At 39.3% G+C, this 18,985-nt stretch overlaps 2 protein-coding genes across 3 annotated transcripts; one reads left to right on the top strand and one right to left on the bottom strand.

Moving 5' to 3' along the window:
• On the bottom strand, positions 1–3,471 carry rpusd4 (RNA pseudouridine synthase D4). Its single transcript, XM_074635560.1, has 6 exons — positions 2,984–3,471; positions 2,229–2,436; positions 2,025–2,118; positions 1,544–1,694; positions 811–908; positions 1–321 (listed from the first exon to the last, which is right to left on the bottom strand). The coding sequence occupies exons 1-6, from the start codon at positions 3,363–3,365 to the stop codon at positions 121–123; spliced, it is 1,134 nt and encodes a 377-aa protein (XP_074491661.1). The 5' UTR covers positions 3,366–3,471; the 3' UTR covers positions 1–120.
• Positions 3,472–4,148: 677 nt separating this feature from the next.
• Positions 4,149–16,068, top strand: LOC141767856 (WD repeat-containing protein 82-like). Of its 2 annotated transcripts, XM_074635552.1 has the most exons (17): positions 4,149–4,663; positions 4,925–5,025; positions 5,170–5,236; positions 6,048–6,147; positions 6,912–7,028; positions 7,125–7,280; positions 7,376–7,445; positions 7,536–7,678; positions 11,117–11,290; positions 12,530–12,625; positions 12,712–12,816; positions 12,901–12,915; positions 12,998–13,039; positions 13,137–13,262; positions 13,375–13,525; positions 14,636–14,757; positions 14,879–16,068. In XM_074635552.1, the coding sequence occupies exons 1-17, from the start codon at positions 4,503–4,505 to the stop codon at positions 15,044–15,046; spliced, it is 1,914 nt and encodes a 637-aa protein (XP_074491653.1). In that variant the 5' UTR covers positions 4,149–4,502; the 3' UTR covers positions 15,047–16,068. The 2 variants fall into 2 exon arrangements, with proteins under 2 accessions (XP_074491653.1, XP_074491644.1); XM_074635543.1 differs by lacking the exons at positions 11,117–11,290; positions 12,530–12,625; positions 12,712–12,816; ... (4 more) ...; positions 14,636–14,757; positions 14,879–16,068 and adding an exon at positions 7,775–8,137 and having other exon boundaries at positions 4,163–4,663.
• Positions 16,069–18,985: the final 2,917 nt, after the last annotated feature.

Below are 18,985 nucleotides of genomic sequence, written 5' to 3'. Positions count from 1 at the left end.
TTTTTATTTTCCATTTAACTTGAATGGTACACATGATACACTTTTCACCCACGTTGCAGTCTGAAGTCTTTCACAACCGATGCAAACCACATTTAGACATCCCTTGGATTGCTGAGGTGGTTATTTATGGTCCTTTTCAGGAAGCGTTAAACGTAGTCGATTCAATGTTTGTGTGAAGTATTTCGGTAGGGGACAGGACACGCTGATGTCGGCTCCATTGGTTCCTGGCAGTGTCAGCTGTCGAGCGAGAACATGAAGAGGAAGATACCGGATCTTGCTCTGTTCCAGTCCAAGCTTTCCCAGCACACGTTCCGGTAATTTCTGTGCACCAAAATGAACAAATTTGTATATTGAAGACACATACTTAGTGACAGAAGCTGAGCTCTTGCAGAAATGTCGCTCCTCATATCCCGTTTGTATATGTTTAATAATATACCATGGCTGTCAATCGATTAAAACCATCATGCATATGTAACTGGGATATTTAACAGACAATATCTGTAACTCTCACCTTAATGCCAAAGCATACCTTAACATTGATCTGTAAAAGACCTTTTTTATTCTTTCCCATCATGCAGTAGTGCTTTTATTAGGCAGAAATTATTCAAGAATGGTTCAAGGAACTGCAGGGACACCGGATATGCCTCAGTTTGTCCTCATTTGATCAACACAGAGATCAAAAAGCAGCTGATGATATATCACTCTTGCTTAAGGGGCGTCTGCTGATTGTTAGTAGTTTGCCGCTAAAGTTTTACTGGCATCTGGCACTTGTAAACAGATTCTCTGTGGTACATTGTAAACATATTTTACCTGGGGGGCCAGTTTGTTCCAGTTGGAATATTTATGGTCACCAAGAATGGGGCATGTCAGAGCAAGTGCCATGTGGACCCTCATCTGGTGCTTCACTCCTGAGGACACAAGAAAGGAAGGCAAGTTTATTTTTTTAGCACATTTCAGCAACAAGGCAATTCAAGTTGCTTCACAAAAAACATTAAAACACACTATAAAAGATAAAAGATACAATTAGTGACCTAAATAATCCGCTAAACAGCAAACTGTGGGTTCCTCACTACACATCATTAAATTAAAACAAGCTAAAATAGAATATGACAGGTATAAAATACAAGAAAAAAAAGTTAGTGCAATGTAAGAAATTAAGAATTATTTGATTTAATAAAAGGCAGCAAACAGAAAACTCTTCAACCTTGATTTAAAATAAGAGAGAGAGAAAGCAGACCTGTCCCAGATGACCTGAGAGGTCTGGATGGTTCATAGTATAGCGGAAGATCAGACATGTATTTTGGCCCTAAACCATTCAGTGCTTTATAAACCAACAGTAGTGTTTTAAAATCAATTCTTTGACAGAAAAACGCCAGTGTAAAGACCTCAGAACTGGAGCGATGTGATCCATTTTCTTGGTCTTAGTGAGGACTCGAAAAAAGAAGCCGACATGTAGACAAAAATGTGTCTAGTTGTCTTAAAAAGAAATGTAACAAACTAAATTGGCTGTTAACTCCTGGGACAGAAAAAGCTCCAGTCTTACCAGTAAAAGGCTCGAGCTCAACGAGGCTGCAACCACTGCTGCTGTCCAGGACTCTGTACTTGGTCACAGCAGGATAGGCTTGCCGATGGGCGCGGACTTTGGTCACGCCGTCGCCTTCCTCATTCATTTTGAAGAGAGGACTGAGTGCCATCTGAAATAAAAAAAAAGAAGTTATTATGAATAGTTCGACAATATTGTAACACCAAAATTAATAATGATTTAATCATTGTCTAGTAATTTACTTGAAACTGTAAACAGCCAATATAGAGTCGGTTAACTCAACGTGATAAACAGCAAAAAACAACAACAAAGTATTCAATTTACTGTTTAACATGAAACACAGAAAAGAAAAAAAAGCAGCTCTATGCAATTGTTTTGTTATTTTACTAATGACTACAGTAATAATTATTACATTTTGAATTAATTTTCCGGCTGTTGATTAACTAACAACTAATTATTACAGCGTCAGAAGAAGAGACACCTTGTAGTGAGGCCGAGAGCCTGTGACCTCTTTCTCTATGATGGGAATGTCAATCACTCCTTCAGATGGAACAGGTACACCGACTGTGACGACCCTGAGGAGGAGCAGAGAACACGTGAAAGAATGACTAACATGTTAACATGTTGGTGTGACAATATGGACGCACAATCTTTAGTCCCATTTTAACCCCACAATGCATCTTACCAGTACTTTCTCTGCACGTCGTTATCTCTTAAAAGGTTGACTATGTGCGCCGCTATGTCTTCACTCCTGGCCAGCAGGAGAGCTCCTGGTGTTTCCTTCTCCAGCTTCAGACAGGGGAGCAGCTGAGAGTCAGACTTGATCTTCATCCCATCCATCATTTTGGAGAGAACAGGAAGCACAGAGGCGATGGATGTGACCCCTCCGTCATCTGAGAGCAACACATGTACATGTATTCAGGTCCAGATACTCACATGTCTGACAATATCTTCAAACCCATTCTAATACAGATACTACACTATGTGGTTACCATTAAAGATGTTCCGATACCATTTAATCCTTACGCTTGCCCATTTTTTCTGCTTCCAACACATCAAGTTCAAGGACAAAATGTTCACTTGCTGTATAATATATCCCATCCACTGCCAGGTGCCATTGTAACGAGATAATCCATGTTATCACATCACCTGTCAGTGGTCATAATGTCATGGCTGATCAATGTATATAAATATGTGAATTAAGCTGGAACCAGACAAGTTGTGGCAGTTTTTTTGAAAAATGGCAAAGGATTAATTGACATTTTTTCAGTCAATCAACTAATTGATTAATCAACTAATCGTTTCAGCTCTAAAGAAATAACCTTACATGCTGTTTCTCTAACCAAATCTCACACAAACTCTCTTTCACTGTAACTCAAACTTAAATCAGTGTGTATAATAATAATAATGTTAACAGCTTTCAGCTCCTGATGGTTTTACCTCTGACAGGAACACCATAAGGTTTGTTGATGACCACTATATCCTTGTCCTGGTACAGCACGCCTCTGTGGAGGTGTTTGGCCAGCACGTTGGGGTGAACATGTTGCAGCTGCAGACTGAACCGCTTCAGCTCCATCACCCTCTTCTGCTGGCCGCTCAGAGGAGCCGCCTCCTCCTCGGCCGGTGGAGGCTTCGTCTTTGTCCTCTCCTGCTGGACCTTCCGAGCCAGGTCGATCGCCCTCAGCCGGGGCTTCTCTGCTGGGTCGGAGCCTGGAGCTGGAGCCTCTCTAGCGGCGCTGCTCCGGCTCCGTCTGACCCGAGAGAAGACGGTGTTCAGGCCGGACGTCCAGTCACTACAGGCTATTCTTCTACAGTTGTTCATTTTGGAGTGTAAGCTTCACAGTTCACATTAACTAGCAGACACAAACAAACTCCAGAGGACACATGCTCACAGCTTCCGGTCTCTGGCTTCACATTTCCGGGCCCGCACCTTTCACAATAAAAGCATGATTATATTTTACTTCACTATTGTTATTCAATTGATTGATTGATCGATTGTCTATTATACAGGGATGAGAGAGTAACAAACAGGAACAAAGAATCTCACTGCCATATCAATGTGTATTTGACCAATAAACTAAATAAAATAAACTAAACTAAACTAAATTATACAAACTATATTTTCCACACAAAAAAAGCAATAAAAATACAAAAATCCGATATTTTAATAGTTGTATTTAAAAAAGTAAAATATTTTGCTGAAATCTACACTCATTCAGTCAAACAAATGCAATTTTTTTTAATTGTGGACTGGATTAAACATCACAAAAAAGTTGTAATTTATGTCAACCCGCTCTAAAATTGCGCTTTCACATAAAAATAAAGATTAAATGCTGGCAGAAAAAATATATCTAACCTTCAAAATCAGTTATAAATTAGAAAATGTTCCTTGGAATTATTTTCTTCCCCCTCTTTTATTTTTGTTATTATATTATTTTTGTAATAATTTAAGTTATCTTTCCTATCCAATTGTGCCTTATATGTTAGAAGTATTGAGTTTAGATTGCAATGCCTTAATGTTTGTAATTTAATTTTCTTCAATAAAAAACAAAAAACAAAACAAAAAAAACTATGCAGCAACAATTTCCTGTGGTTGTGTGACGTATTTCCGTTTTCTGGTATTGTGTACTGGTTTGTTTCACCGCCACTGCCCGGTTTGTTGTTGAAGCTATTGAATGTAATGTTGATTGGAGAACACCGCCCACCTGGTAGATAATGATGTACAAAACGAGTGTATCAGGTTGTAAGTCCAGGTTGCTCTCTGGTTGAATGTTGTGTTTGGTTTTATTTTCTGTTTTTCTGAAAATGTAAGGATTAATTCCGCGTGGAGGCTCTTAAATGATACTGTTCATGCATTATTAGACCATCAATGACTGGCCGGCTTCATTAAACCAGTGGGACCTGATGGAGAGGTGTTTTAACACAGTGTAAAGGCTGTATAGTATGAAACTCTGCAGACATGAAGATCACAGACAGCGTGTTGAGAAGTTTCAGGGTTGCAAGAACATATCGAGAAAATGCACAAAAAATCAACTGTGTGGACTTCAGCTCAAATGGTGAAAATGCAATATCAAGCAGCGACGACGACTGCATTGTGTTGTATGACATCAGAGAAGGAAAGTGAGTGGACAATATTATTATTACATTACAAAAACAAGTGTGTAATGCATATACTCATTTTTTATTTAGATATGAAAACAATCATTAATTTCATATATATATATATATAGAGAAATAAATATATATATATAGAAATATATGAAAATAATGATCGTTTTCATATCTAAATTGTCTAAATATCTTTATTGGTCCACATGAATGTGTCTGGATCATGGCAGTGTGATTAACAGGTGTAAATAATCTGTGACTGTCCCTTGTCAGACCTAATGGGACCCTGTACAGCAAGAAGTATGGAGTAGACCTCATCCGCTACACACATGGAGATGCACAGACAGTGGTCTACAGCTCCAACAAACTAGATGGTAATAACTCAGTACTGACAGTCAGCTGTTGGCACAAAGCACCAAACAATCAATAGGCTATAAACTAAAATATAGTGCAAATATATGTGCTCTGGTGTGTTTTGGAAAATGAAATATCATTATTGTTTTTTTGTTTTTTTGTAGATACCATCCGATACCTGTCTCTCACTGACAACAAGTACATCCGGTATTTTCCAGGTCACACTGCAAGGTGAGTAAAAAAGAAAGGATAAAAATATAAAATGTGGTATGCATGTTAACAAAGTAGTCAATATTTACACTCACAAAGCAATTATATATATATATAAGAATATGAACACAAAGAGGTTGAAAAGTACCATCCAAGTACGTACAGTATTATGCACATTAGGGGTGCATCCACCAACTATTTCCATAATTGATGAATCTGCTGATTATTTTATTGATTACTCAATAAATTATTTGGTCTCTAAAACATCGGAAAACAGTTCACAATGCCCATTACAATTTACTGACATCAAATGTCTTGTTTTGTCCAACCAACAGTCCAAAACTCAAAATCACATTTGAGAGTTTTTAACCTATAAATGGCTTAAATTATTAATTTATTATCAAAACAGATGCAGATTAATTTTCTGTTGATAGGCCAATCGATTAATTGACTAATTGTTGCAGCTCTAATGCACATCCTGTATTTTTATGCTCCAACACTTGACATGTGAAACCTAGTGCAAACCAAGAAGATACAACGTGCATTTACACATGTACATTTTGATGCTCCCTACATCTTTTAAGTTGTTATTCTAATATGCTCATCACAGATATGGAAACAAATATATTCACATTTTCACTCAATGTTTTGCAAATACACAAAGAAAATTGTATTCTTAAAATGCATTTCTGCACGGCATAAACACAGAATATTAGCATGCACCCAGTCCTTATCTGACCTTATCTGCTCTTTTCTTGTCTTATTTTAGCTTCTCTAAAATTATAGTTTATTACTTAATGGTTAAAGTTTGTGTTTGTGATTTATCTTTTAGAGTTATTGCTCTCTCCATGTCACCAGTGGATGATACGTTTATCTCGGGCTCGTTGGACAAAACGATACGGATCTGGGATCTGCGTGCTCCAAACTGTCAAGTAAGTCATCTGGCTGGAAAGTTACACTTCCTCTGCTCTCTGTGGGAACTTACTCAAATGTTTAATTACAGCTACTGCTACTTTAGGTCAGGACTTCCCAGATTACTGCACATCACAGTCCTGTACATCAGCAGTTTAGTTTCTAACCCCACTTTTAAATAAGCATTTGTCCTGTGACCACTGGGTGTCCCCAGACCTGCTTTAGGAACCGCTGCTACACTTGGATCTGCCGTCTCAACTGTAAGACATTTTACTGTAAAAACAAAGACTAAATAGGGAGAGACATTTAAGGAATACTTCACCCACAAAATGACCATTTGTATATCAATTACTCACCGCCTGTTACCTTGAATTAAAGTAAATGGAGGCCACGTTTAACAACAGCAAAACTATATCAAAAATCCATTTACAAGCTCTCACACAAATCGTGCAGTATAATCCAAGTCTCGTTTATCCAGTCGTATGCTCACTACCTCCCAAAAACACATGCATCATGCAACACTTCTTCCACTGTCTCATGCTCGTTTGGACTCGCAGCGCACCTGCGACTAGATAAATGAGACTTGGATTAGGCTGCATGAGTTGTGTGAGAGTTTGGAAATGTTTTTATACATATATATATATATATATATATATATATTGCTTATAATAAGAGCAATGTTTGGCAGAAACTGCAGTCATTAATTAGCAAGGCTGAAATATCTAAATCCAGACTCTCTGTTGCAACTTTTCTCTGGATTTATTTGTGTGTGTTTGTGTTTCAGGGTTTGACTAATCCGCTGGGGAAACCTGTATGTTCCTTTGACCCTGATGGGCTGATATTTGCTGCCGGGGTGGAATCCCAAGCCATCAAACTATACGACCTCCGTGCTTTTGACAAGGTAAAATGCTAATTTCTGTGTTAGCGGTTCAGTAGGATTTGACCTTCATGCACCTGCTTTATGTTTTTTCTGTTATATTTATCTTTCTTTGAAAAGGGTCCCTTTGCCTCCTTTGAGACGAGGTTTAATCGCGTCTGTGACTGGACTGGACTCAAGTTTAGTAATGATGGGAAACAGATTCTCCTCTCCACCAATGGAGGGATGATTCGTGTCCTGAATGCTTTCAACGGAGCTGTGCTGCACACTTTTTCTGTAAGAGATGCACAGTGATTAGAAACCTACTGAATTACATCTGTCTGTATATTACTATGATTACTTGAAGGTGTTTCCTATCTGCTTATTTTAAGGGTTACAACAACAGTAAAGGCATCTCCCTGGAGGCCTGCTTCACTCCCGACTCTCAGTTTGTCATGATCGGTGAGCAGGAACACCTCAGTTTTAATATTTTGGTCTCTTCTTTTTGGTCTCTCTGTTGCGACTGTGATAAACATGCGTCTTGTTGTGCAGGCTCAGAGGACGGGAGAGTCCACGTTTGGAGCACTGAGAGTGGGATGAAGGTGGCCGTGCTGGATGGGAAACATCCTGGACCCATCAACACGCTGCAGTTCAACCCCAGATACATGACGTTCGCCAGTGCCTGCACTCACATGGTGAGATCAAACGTATCACGTCAGTCTCTCATGTACAGCAGCTGCTGTGGACTAATTTAATGTAAGTAATATCTCCTTCTTCTGTTCTCTCAACAGACATTTTGGCTCCCGTGTGTTGATGACTCATAGAGAGACGCTGCCGGAGTGAGTCCTCGTTGTAAATCATGCAGAGACGTAGGATTATGTGTTTGACGGCCTTCCTTGGCCTGATAAGAACCTTGTGGTCTGATAGTTTATCAGAGAAACACTATTTTACTTTTTTACTTTTCACCTGAAGTATTTTTAAACTTTTAAAAAGGTTGATGGTGCTGGGACAACAAAATCCCACCTCAGTTGTACAGTACAGTTCAGGTACATTACATTGTGTGAACATTTTAATGCTATATCTTGATATTTCATGTGAAATTTAACTAATCAGTGTTTTTATTGTTTTAATATTTGATAATAAAGTGTTTTAGATAAAAAATAAGAGCCACCGTTTTTTTTCCTTTTTTGACATCCTTAGTTTTATCATACAGCAAATAGATCTTGATGTACAGTACTAGGGCTTGAACTAATGATTATTTTCATTATCGATTAATCTGACAGATTAGGTTTTTTTTGTTGCTAAGAACAATGAAATCTGTTTAGCAGTTCTTCAGCTGTGTGCAACATAAAAATACAAGTAAATAAGTTCAAACAACAAAACAACAGAGGAAGCAGAATATATATATCAAGACGAGCGATAAAAACAAGATAAAGTGACCAGTATGTTGTTTAACTAGCATCATATATGCTTCTTTTGTCCGACCAACCATATGAAACCCAAAGTTATTTAGTTTACTATCATATAAGATGAAGAAAAGCAGCAAATCCTCAAAATTGAGAAACTGTAACTAGGTAGTTTGGTCACTTTTGCTTGAAAAAAACGAATGATTGATTTATTGTCAAAATACTGCAGATTAATTTTCTATCAATTGAATAATTGATTTATTGTTTCAGTTTTAAACACCAATAAACCAATAAATGGGGCACATTTACTTATAAAATTTCGATTTTTCACACGTTATCCAATAAAAAAGACTGATATTAATTAGTTGCTCATTGTATATGAATGATTACAACCTTAAACACGATGAATAATACAAAGTCTTTATAGATGTGACTTTTTTAGATAATTATGGGATTAGTATATTCTCCGAACAATGATAATACTGTACACCGACATGAGCTCACTAAACAGCTGCAAACACAAGTTCCTCAGTCAGTAAACCAATCTGTGAACACAAGCGTGAGAGAAACGCAGTTTTAATCAATTTAATGAATGGGTGTTTTTTGTGCACATAAAGTGTGTCTTCCTGAAGTAGAGGAGGGGGTGGGGGTTCTGTTGAATAATGTATAGATGCTTGGGTTGTGTACTCACCACTGAGTGAATAATGAATGATCCCATCACAGGTAACCTCACAGGTACACACTTATCTTTCTCTCACCTCCCTCCGCATGTGCGTTCTTTGTGCACGAAAGCTGTGTGGAGGGAGAGAAATGAGGTGTTTGAACATTTGGCACTCACATTTCTTTTTCTTTTTCACCCTCTTTCGCTCCATATTACCATACATACTGTACTATCCTGTGAGTCTGTGTTACCTTGATGAGTGTGTTTGTGTTTTTGTCAGTGGCCAGTAATGGATCCATTAGTACTGCCTGTTCAGGAGCCAACTCCTCTAGTGTTCACACAAGTCATCTGGAGCTCTTTACCTCACACTTTGGGATAAAAGGTGTTTATATTTTGGCATAAGAAACCTCACACGCTCATGTTTTAATAGCGTGCTGGTGTTACTTCAGGTACCTACCCTTATCTCACTTTCTTTTTTATTATTAGGTCAAATTGTACTGACCATGAATACATGAAACCTCCCCATTCCTGCTCTATTGAACAATGTTGAAATGTAGAGGTCAGATTGTCGCTCGGTGTCACATTTCTGTGACCAGGTGAATGGAATTTGAGATCATGCCGTCTGCCTGAGCCGATCAGCCGCTCTGCGTGTGAATGAGTGATAAAATGTCATTACATGTGGCGCCCTGACAGCATCTGAAAACACTGTACTGACCACTGATGTCATGAGCGGTGGATTCCTACACGGCCTCACACACAGTACAGTACAGGACAGTGTGTGACTTGAGAGACGCTCCCCCACCGAGACTTTTTTTTAAAGTTGTGGTCATCGATACGCAGAGAGTTTTAGATCAGTGGTTAGGGTGGCATATCCACTGACAGGCACGTTATTACTCATCAGCCGCAGTTCCGCAGATTGTGTTTCAAGTGTTAGGAGTCTCCCGAGTCGCCCTCGAGGCGTTTATGTCACTGATGCGCATGGGTCCATCTGTCTGCCATCAGTGGAGAGGCAGCCTACCTGCTGAGCGAGAGGAGCAAGGACACAGAGACCTGGACTTGGTCCTTCCTGCATGAGAGGAGCGTGAAGCTGACGGCCAAAAGATGTCACACCAAACTGGAATTAACGGTAAATTCATATTTTTTAAAGGAAAGTTTTCTTGAAGCCAATTGTTTTTGTGTATTAGTCAAGTTGTCTCCTGTTTTTTAGTGTTTTTTAAAATTTTCTTTTTAGCTTTTGAGCTGTGTCATGGCACATCATCACAATCTCACTGATAACATCCTATTTTAAGATCATCTTAAATTGACCCCCTAACTTCACTGACTTCATAAACCTGTAGATCTAAATAATTGTCTCCACATCTATAGAAGTGTTAGCCTGTACAGTATACGACTGATTCACAGTTAAAATGTCTGTCTTCTATGTTGTGATACCAGTAATCATGATATTTAGCACCATTTATGGATAGTTTAAGAGCTATATGTGTGTGTTTTGGCATTTGGTAATTGGAGCGTTGGGGGACGGGTTGGCAGAAGCATACCTCTCTCACCTTTCTCACCTGATCTTACATCATTTATGAGACCTCTGTGTTTGGTAACCATGGTGACAGAGAGGCAGTGGGTGCAAAAAACAGCTAAATCTGGTTTTCAGTGCCGCTATTTTGAAAATTGAGGGGAAATTAGACTGTTTTATCGCTCAGACTGAAATCTCTCAGTGGTTCTTTGGTACGTATGCGTTCCCTGTCTGAGTCACTGTGGGTGATGGTGTGACTATCTGGCAGCGGATCAAATTTTCTCCCTGAAGTGGAGTCTCAGGTTCTTACTTACCCAACTCTGTCTCACTTGCTTTCAGCCCCCCATCCTCAGTTTTGACTTGTCCACCTTGTATTACTTTAGCAACATCTGAGCTGAAAGAGTTTCTGGCCCGAGCGAGGGGAGGTGCCATCAGAGTAATGAAGATTGTCATCATAAATGGTAAAGATGTTTCTAGTATTCAGAAGGATTTGAGCTTTCAGTTGACTTGTTCTAAATCCTGAGATGCTGATACATGTTTTGTGTCTGCAGAGGAGTTGGTGTTAGATTCCTACAGAGAGCCAGCACACAGCTGGGACAAGGATTACGATCAGTTCCTGCTTCCTCTGCTCACGCCTCAGGAGCCCTGCTACATCCTCTACCGCCTGGACTCCCAGAATGCACAGGGATACGAGTGGATCTTCATCGCCTGGTCACCTGACCAATCACCAGTATGTCTGGAGCGGCTGATTTACATGTTGTCACTGATCACTGATCAAATTTAGTCATTCAAAGTCTGCTGCCAAAATTATTGTAATAAAAAATGACCCTAATTCTAAAAAACATAAACTGAACTAAATTAAAATTTATGGAAAAACCATAAAACTTGAACTTGGGTAACATTTTGAAGTTATTTTCAAGTGCAGGCAGAAAAAATGCTAGGCTTAGATTGTAATTGTTATTATTTAAAGATTGTAACAATAACCACAATTGAAAAATATTTAAATTTTAAAAATGCTTTATGATTTATTGCTTATGTTAGGGATAATGTACAGCGAGCCGGTCATTGTTGTGAAATAAACCCCGACAGGGAAGCGGAGGAGTTCTGCATCGCCCTGAAGGGGTACTTAGTTAAGAAATCAATTATTTGACACAAAAACTGTCCTCCAGAGTCCGACATCAGAACTGCACCCATAGCAACGGTCTGTTATACATAGCAACGGTCTGCTATAAAGAAATAACAGACCGTAGAAGGATGGACCAATCAGAATTGAGTATTCAACAAAGCCGTGTAATAAATGATATTACACAACATTCAACATATATGTTCTGTAGTTACATCATTCCACCTTTCAGGGTACTAAATGTGAGATTGGGAGCATTTCTATTGCCTCTGCACGGCTCTCAATATGGCGACGGCTGAGCCTGTGGCTCGCAGCTAACGGTGCTAACAACGGCAACACTGCTGACAGAGCTAACAGTCTTAACCTGAGGGGGAACCGGAGGTTGGGTGCTACGCTTCTGCAACGACGCCATCGGTCAGGAGAGTGAATAGTTGTTTGCAGCTATATTAATGCTCTGGATATCGTAGAGCACCTTTAAATTACAGTTTCTACCAAAAATGACTAAACCCGATCAAAAACTAAATAAAAAACGTAGCATGTACATTATAAAACACCATTGTGTATAAGAGAATATAATCATGTTTGAAGATATAAAAACATTCTATTATATCTACTACTTCTCCCTCATTGAAAAACCCAGAATCTATGATTATGCTAATATTGTTGAATCGTAAGTTAAAACTGCTGGACACACAGATTTCAGCACAGAGAAACTTTCCCCCTTCAGCAGATTGTTGTAAAAAACGGCCTTCTAGTGTCAAACTCTGCACACTCATCATTCTGCACAGCTGTGCAAAATACGAAACCATGTCATTATATCATCCTGTCTGTTCGGGCACCCGTTAGGTGAGGCAGAAGATGGTGTATGCAGCGACCCGTGCCACGCTGAAGAAAGAGTTTGGAGGAGGTCACATTAAAGATGAAATGTTTGGTACGGTTGAGGTGAGTAGAAATCCCTCCAGCATGACAGCTGATCATTGAATCTTAAACGTGATTAACTATCATCCTGTTTGTGTGGCTGTTTGCAGGATGACGTGTGCTTCCAGGGATACCTGCGACACATGTCCTCCTGCTGCTCCCCGGCTCCGCTCACTGCAGCCGAGCAGGAGTTACAACGAATTAGAGTCACAGAGGTAAAAGTTTAAACAACTGTCTGAATATGACATGAACCGCATACGTACATTATGTGTACTCATTCTTCTACTTCCTTCCTGCAGGATAAAGTTGTGTGGGTAGGTACAATTTCTTTCTAATACAAATTCAACTGTGCGTGCATGAAGAGAGAGATTTAAAAACGGTCTCTTATGTCCACAGGATGAACGTAGACGAATTGGGACTCCAACAGCACGAGCGAGGGTTTGTTACATCTGTTTAACTCACTGGCTTTTCATTTTCTGTCATGTGTCGGGTCAAATCAACACGGAGTCTTCTATGTCTTTTTTTTATCCTGTAGGTTACAATGGAGTTTGGCTTAGACAAAAGGCCACAGACTCTTCAAGGTCTTGCATTCCCGTTACAAGAAGAAGCCAAACGAGCTCTGCAGCAACTCCAGCAGAGACGCATCAACTACATACAGCTGGTGAGCCCGGACACAAAACCAGCCTGCAACATGTAACACGTTGTCGGGATATTTTTTGGCTGTGCGTGACTTGACCCCTGAACAAAGCTTGTTTGTGTGTGTTGGGTTACAGAGGTTGGATGTAGAGAGAGAGACCATTGAGCTGGTTCACACCAAACCTACAGAGACCCGCGAGCTGCCCTACAGGATTCCCTCAGACTCACCCAGATACCACTTCTTCGTCTTCAAACATTCCCACCAGGGCCAGCTGCAGGAGGCGCTGGGTCAGTAGTCTCACTGCGGGTGTGAGCAGAGCGGTGGTTTAATGCAGGGAGGGACAGTAACATCATGCTGTCTACTTGTCATATCGACATATCAAGTACTATCATTTAGCTCTCTGTTTTCAAGAGACAGAAGGGAGCTCCATGTGAATAATACAGAAATTAAGATAAAGTCAATTGAATATATTTTTATTAAAAAGTATGTTAGTCTTAGAATCTCCCTTAACCTCACATAATTTATCAAGCGACACCATGTGGGTCCCAAACCAAAGCTTAAAGCTGCACAAATCCATAGTTTTACATATATTAACAATGGATCTCGTGACAATTTTATCACTCAACCCGATCTCATGGGAAGATGTATAAATAGCAGAACATTACAAGGACATTTCACATGTCACGAGAACGCATTTTAGGCGTTTTGCGTGTCATTTGTACGCCACGCAACAAAACTACAGTAACGACCACAGTTAGGTTTAGGCAACAAAACCACTCTCTTAGGTTTAGGAAAAACATCATGGTTGGGCTTAAAATAAGTACGTAAACTAAGTCAAATACGCACAACGTCACATAAGTATGGAAAACGTAACAAACGTCACTAAAAAACCCGAGACAAACGTCACTACCGTAACTTACAAAACAAAACAACGATCTCCTGGTTGAAAGTCCTGTGTTTGTTGGACCCATCCACCTCCCCTCACACCCACCGTAAGCGGTCTTTCTCACTTTTTATTCTACGTCACTAGCTCTAAGTGTGGCTTATTTACACGGATGCGTTCACATTGAACTCACTACAGACTACATGGCGTACAAATGACACACATAAAGCAAGAACGGTTTTCTTATTGCACGCTAAATGCCTTGCAAATTATCGTGTCATTCATACGGCTTTTCGTGCGACCGGGATGTATGCATGCATCTGTTATCAGTGATAAACCCATTGTGATCCACCCCTGGAGTAGTGTGTGGTTTAGAAAAGGTTGGAGTGATTGCGAGTGTATTTTTAAGCGTCTGAGACAGGTTTTTGCTTTAACAGCAGAAATGATCAGTAAATCAGATCCAGTGAAGTCTTAAATATCAGCTGCGTAAGTGACGAATTCATCTCTCTTCCAGTGTTCATATATTCGATGCCTGGGTACACCTGTAGTATCAAGGAGCGCATGTTGTATTCCAGCTGTAAGAACAGACTACTGGACGAGGTGGAGAGAGATTACCAGCTGGAGGTCACCAAAAAGGTACAGGTCACACAAATCACCCACAAATTAAATTTAAATAAATAATATATCACTGTAGAGATAAACAGTAAACAAGGCCACTAGAGTAGCCATTAATCTGTGTGTTATTCTGTGTGTGTAGATGGAGATAGACAATGGCGACGGCCTGACAGAAGACTTCCTGTACGAGGAGGTCCACCCAATGGAGCACACCTTAAAGCAGGCCTTTGCCAAGCCCCGCGGACCAGGAGGGAAGAGAGGCAACAAACGCCTCATCAAGGGTGCAGGGGAGAACGGGGAAGATAGTTAGACACTATACACACACACACACACACACACACACACACACACACACACACACACACACACACACACACACACACACACACACACACACGAATACACTAACACAATATCTATGAATTGACTTGTTATTTGACTGTTTAGCTTCTAGATAGTTCTTCTTTTTACTTGCGGACACAAGTTTCACCCTGAAAACAGGAAAACATTAGAGCTGCAGCGATTAATCGATTAGTTGTCAACTATTAAATTAATTGCTAACTATTTTGATAATCGATTAATCGATTTGAGTAATTTTTTAAGAAAAAAAAAGTCAAAATTCTCTGATTCTAGCTTCTTAAATGTGAATTTTTTCTGGTTTCTTTACTCCTTTATCAATTAATCGAGAAAATAATCAACAGATTAATCGACAATGAAAATGATCGTTAGTTGCAGTCGTAGAAAACATAGATCCACCATAAAGCAGAATTCATATATATTTTCCTGTGGCGAAAGAAAGCTTCTAAATGTGAAGATCTCTCTGAAAGTGAAGCTAAGACTCTCTTAAAAATAATCTTTAACTAAAATGCTTTGTCAAACCTGAACACTGTTGGTAGTTTGAGTCTAGCCGGCTGATTGGCTGATATGTGGACACATCTTTTGGTTTAATAATTAAATTGTACATGAAAACACGATGAAGTTATGATCAAATGTCAATATTATTAGTATTCTGAGGTAGATAATTGTAAAAACAAGCCTTGCTTATCTTCTTAAACCCTACTCACCCACCAGCGGGTCAGACATTACTAACTATTGTGCAGCCAAACTTTTGTCAAACCCACAGATATTTATTTTCACTTGTAGTGGAGATCCAAAACTTTCCAGAGGTACCAAATATGTCTGGCTGAATTTGGGGTAAATTTGTAAAAAAAATGATGCACAAAACATCTATAATATTTCCATTTCATGTAATGGTGAAAGCCATTAAAAACATGCAGTCTTAGGTTTGAATATGTCAAAATATATAATAAAAACATGAATATAGCTTCAATAAAGACTTTTAACAAGCTGATACCCAACAAGTATGTTACTGCCAGACAGTGTGGAGATTACTGCAAAAGGAATATGACATTTTGGAAAATGCAATTATTCACTTTATTGCTGAGAGTCAGATAAGAAGATTGATACCAATCTCACAAAACCTTAAATACGAAGCGACAGCCAGCAGCCGGTTAGCTTAGCTTAGCATAAAGACTGGAAACAGGGGGAAACAGCTAGCCTGGTTCTGTCCAAAGGTACCAAAATTGGCCTACCAGCACGTCTAAAGCTCATTAATTAACACATTATATCTTGTTTGTTTAATCCGTACAAAAGCCAAAGTGTAGAGCCCTCAGATAACAACAAGATGTTAAAGGGTTAAAATGCTTTTTATAGTTATACTATTTTCTTGATTAAGTAATATTTGCCCATTAGTGTCCAAGTTAAAGGCAACATTTCCCATCTGATTTGCCTTCTCCTGTCTCTGGAATTATTAATATCATTAATGTTGATTCACAATCATCGGGAAATGGCTATGACATTTCTGTTTTAGGGTGGATTATCCTTCATTTTGCCTGGTATAGGCAGCCTTTACCCGAGGTTTACATTCACATTCATCCACATCACATTTACAGTTGCCTTCTTCAGTCACCTGAGCGAGGTTTGACTACGCTCAACTGAAGGCTGCTGTTTTACATGGTCCTACAATAAAATATTTTCTTTATTTTGTAGCGTTTCTGTCCTCATTTCTCTCTGACTCTGTGTGTGTGTGTGATATGCTGTAGTCATGCAGGCCAGCAGCAGCAGCAGCAGCAGCAGCAGCGGGGATCAGTAGAGGTCAATTGGTTGTGTGTGTTTTCCAGGAAGTCTCTCTACCCAGAAGCCTTCAGCTGTGCAGTTCTGCTCTTTTCAAACCTCTCGGGAAAGACGGTTGATGTGAACACGTTTTCCTGGAAACGGCTGAATGGCAGCTTTCAAGTGGTCATTTTCTTTGTACATGGGAGCTGTGTGGCGGGCGATGGTGAACCTTGACTTCGTGAAGCCTTCTGACACGACACGGTTCAGTTAATTTCCAGGAAAACAAATAAACCATTTGCAGGCAATTTTCTGCATGATAATATACAGAAAGAGAGAAATAAATAAACACTGGCTGAAAGGTTATTATTCACAGCATGGTGGGAAGAGATGTTAATAATTTAATGTTTGGTTTACTGCACAATAATAACCAAATAATGATGAAAGTGACCTATAGATATAAATCTTTACACAGTCTAACACAGATATGCAGAGGCTGAATAAACAGTATTTCCATTGAACACAAAAGCAACATTAAACACATTACTGCCAGCAGCTGCGTCAAAACAGACAGAGATAACTCAGACAGTACCGGAAGTAAGACTACGGACCTTCAACATAAAATGTTGAAAAATGTCAGTGTAGAAGGAACAACGGGTGATGGTAGACACAAAACAAAATCATATTGAAAACTCTACAATCAGATTTAATTCTGGATTAAATGAAAACAGTAAACCAAGCCTACTTTGTACACATTCACACGCACATTCACACACCGATGGCACAGCCTTCGGGAGCAATTTGGGGTTCAGTATCTTGCTCAAGGACACTTTGACATGTGGACTGGAGGAGCTGGGGATCAAACATGTTGAGGACGACCCGCTCTAACTATGAGCCACAGCTGCCCCCATGCATATAGGTGCCAGTTTATTTGGTGCACCTAGCTGATGAAGGTTTTAATGTTCAAGAAAAACTATGTAAAGGTGGGATTCATTGCAGGTCTGTTGTATTAAACTGTATTAGTTTTGGCTAGGTGTACCTAATAAACTGGCAACTGAGGGTATATAATATAACGGAGTTTAAGGGCCACATTGAGGGGAAAAAATCTGAGATTTCGAGAATAAAGTCATAATATTATAAAGAAGTAATGTTACATGTTATTTTAGAGGGGAAATAGAGCAGCCTGTGTAAAAATGAGGAACGTGGAGCATCTTGTGAAGTTATACTTTAGTAAAGGTTTCCCAAACAACAAAATACTTAATATTTTGGCACATCAGCACCACATTATCATAAGTATCAGGACATGGAAAAGATTGTGCCTGGGAGAAATTGCCTCTTTTGTGGAGGAGGAAATTACTTTTTTTGACATTATTCTCGTAATATTACAACTTTTTTTTCTTGAAATGTTGTGACTTTATTCTCATTAAATTATGACTTTTTTTCTCGTGATATTATGACTTTATTCTCCAAATCTCAGATTTTTTACCTTCAATGTGGCCCTAATAAGTCGTAATATAACCATATATAGCTGTGAAATTATGAATTAAGTTAAGTTAACTCAGTTCATTATTGTGACCTTTTATCCTGCCTATCCTATCCTATTTGACAGTAGCAAATTGCAATTGCAAGTCATTTTTTATTTAATTCCAGCCATTTTTTATTCAAAATGTGTGATGAAATATAACAGACAAAGTCGAAATGATCAAATAACTTAGTTTTAATTCTCACAGCAGGTTTAGGACGAGCTTGTCTGTAACACCTGAACTCCTTTTTTACATTTTCATCCTGCTTTATGAGGCATAAGAGCTTTTCTTCACAGGTGCCACTTAGGAACCACATTGTGACATCTTATTTTGAAATCCGTATAGGAAGAGCTGTGTGTTGCTTGTGTGCGTTGACTGAGCTCAGTGAGGCTGCAGGCAGCAGCAGCAGCAGCCTGTCTGTCACTGCGGGCACTGAAACACAAAACCTTTTCCTGGAAACTGATTCCTGGAACTACAAACTGAACTGAGCTGTTTTCTGCAGTTGACTGAATATAAAGCTCACAGCCTCAGTTTCACTTACAGCAGACCACCAGGCAACACACAGGGATATTATTCTTTCTCATTTTTTATGAGTAGAGCAGAGAGTAAAAAGG

Source organism: Sebastes fasciatus, chromosome 1 (genome assembly GCF_043250625.1).
Source record: "Sebastes fasciatus isolate fSebFas1 chromosome 1, fSebFas1.pri, whole genome shotgun sequence".
NCBI lineage: Eukaryota > Metazoa > Chordata > Actinopteri > Perciformes > Sebastidae > Sebastes > Sebastes fasciatus.
This window is presented reverse-complemented; position numbering and strand designations above follow the sequence as displayed.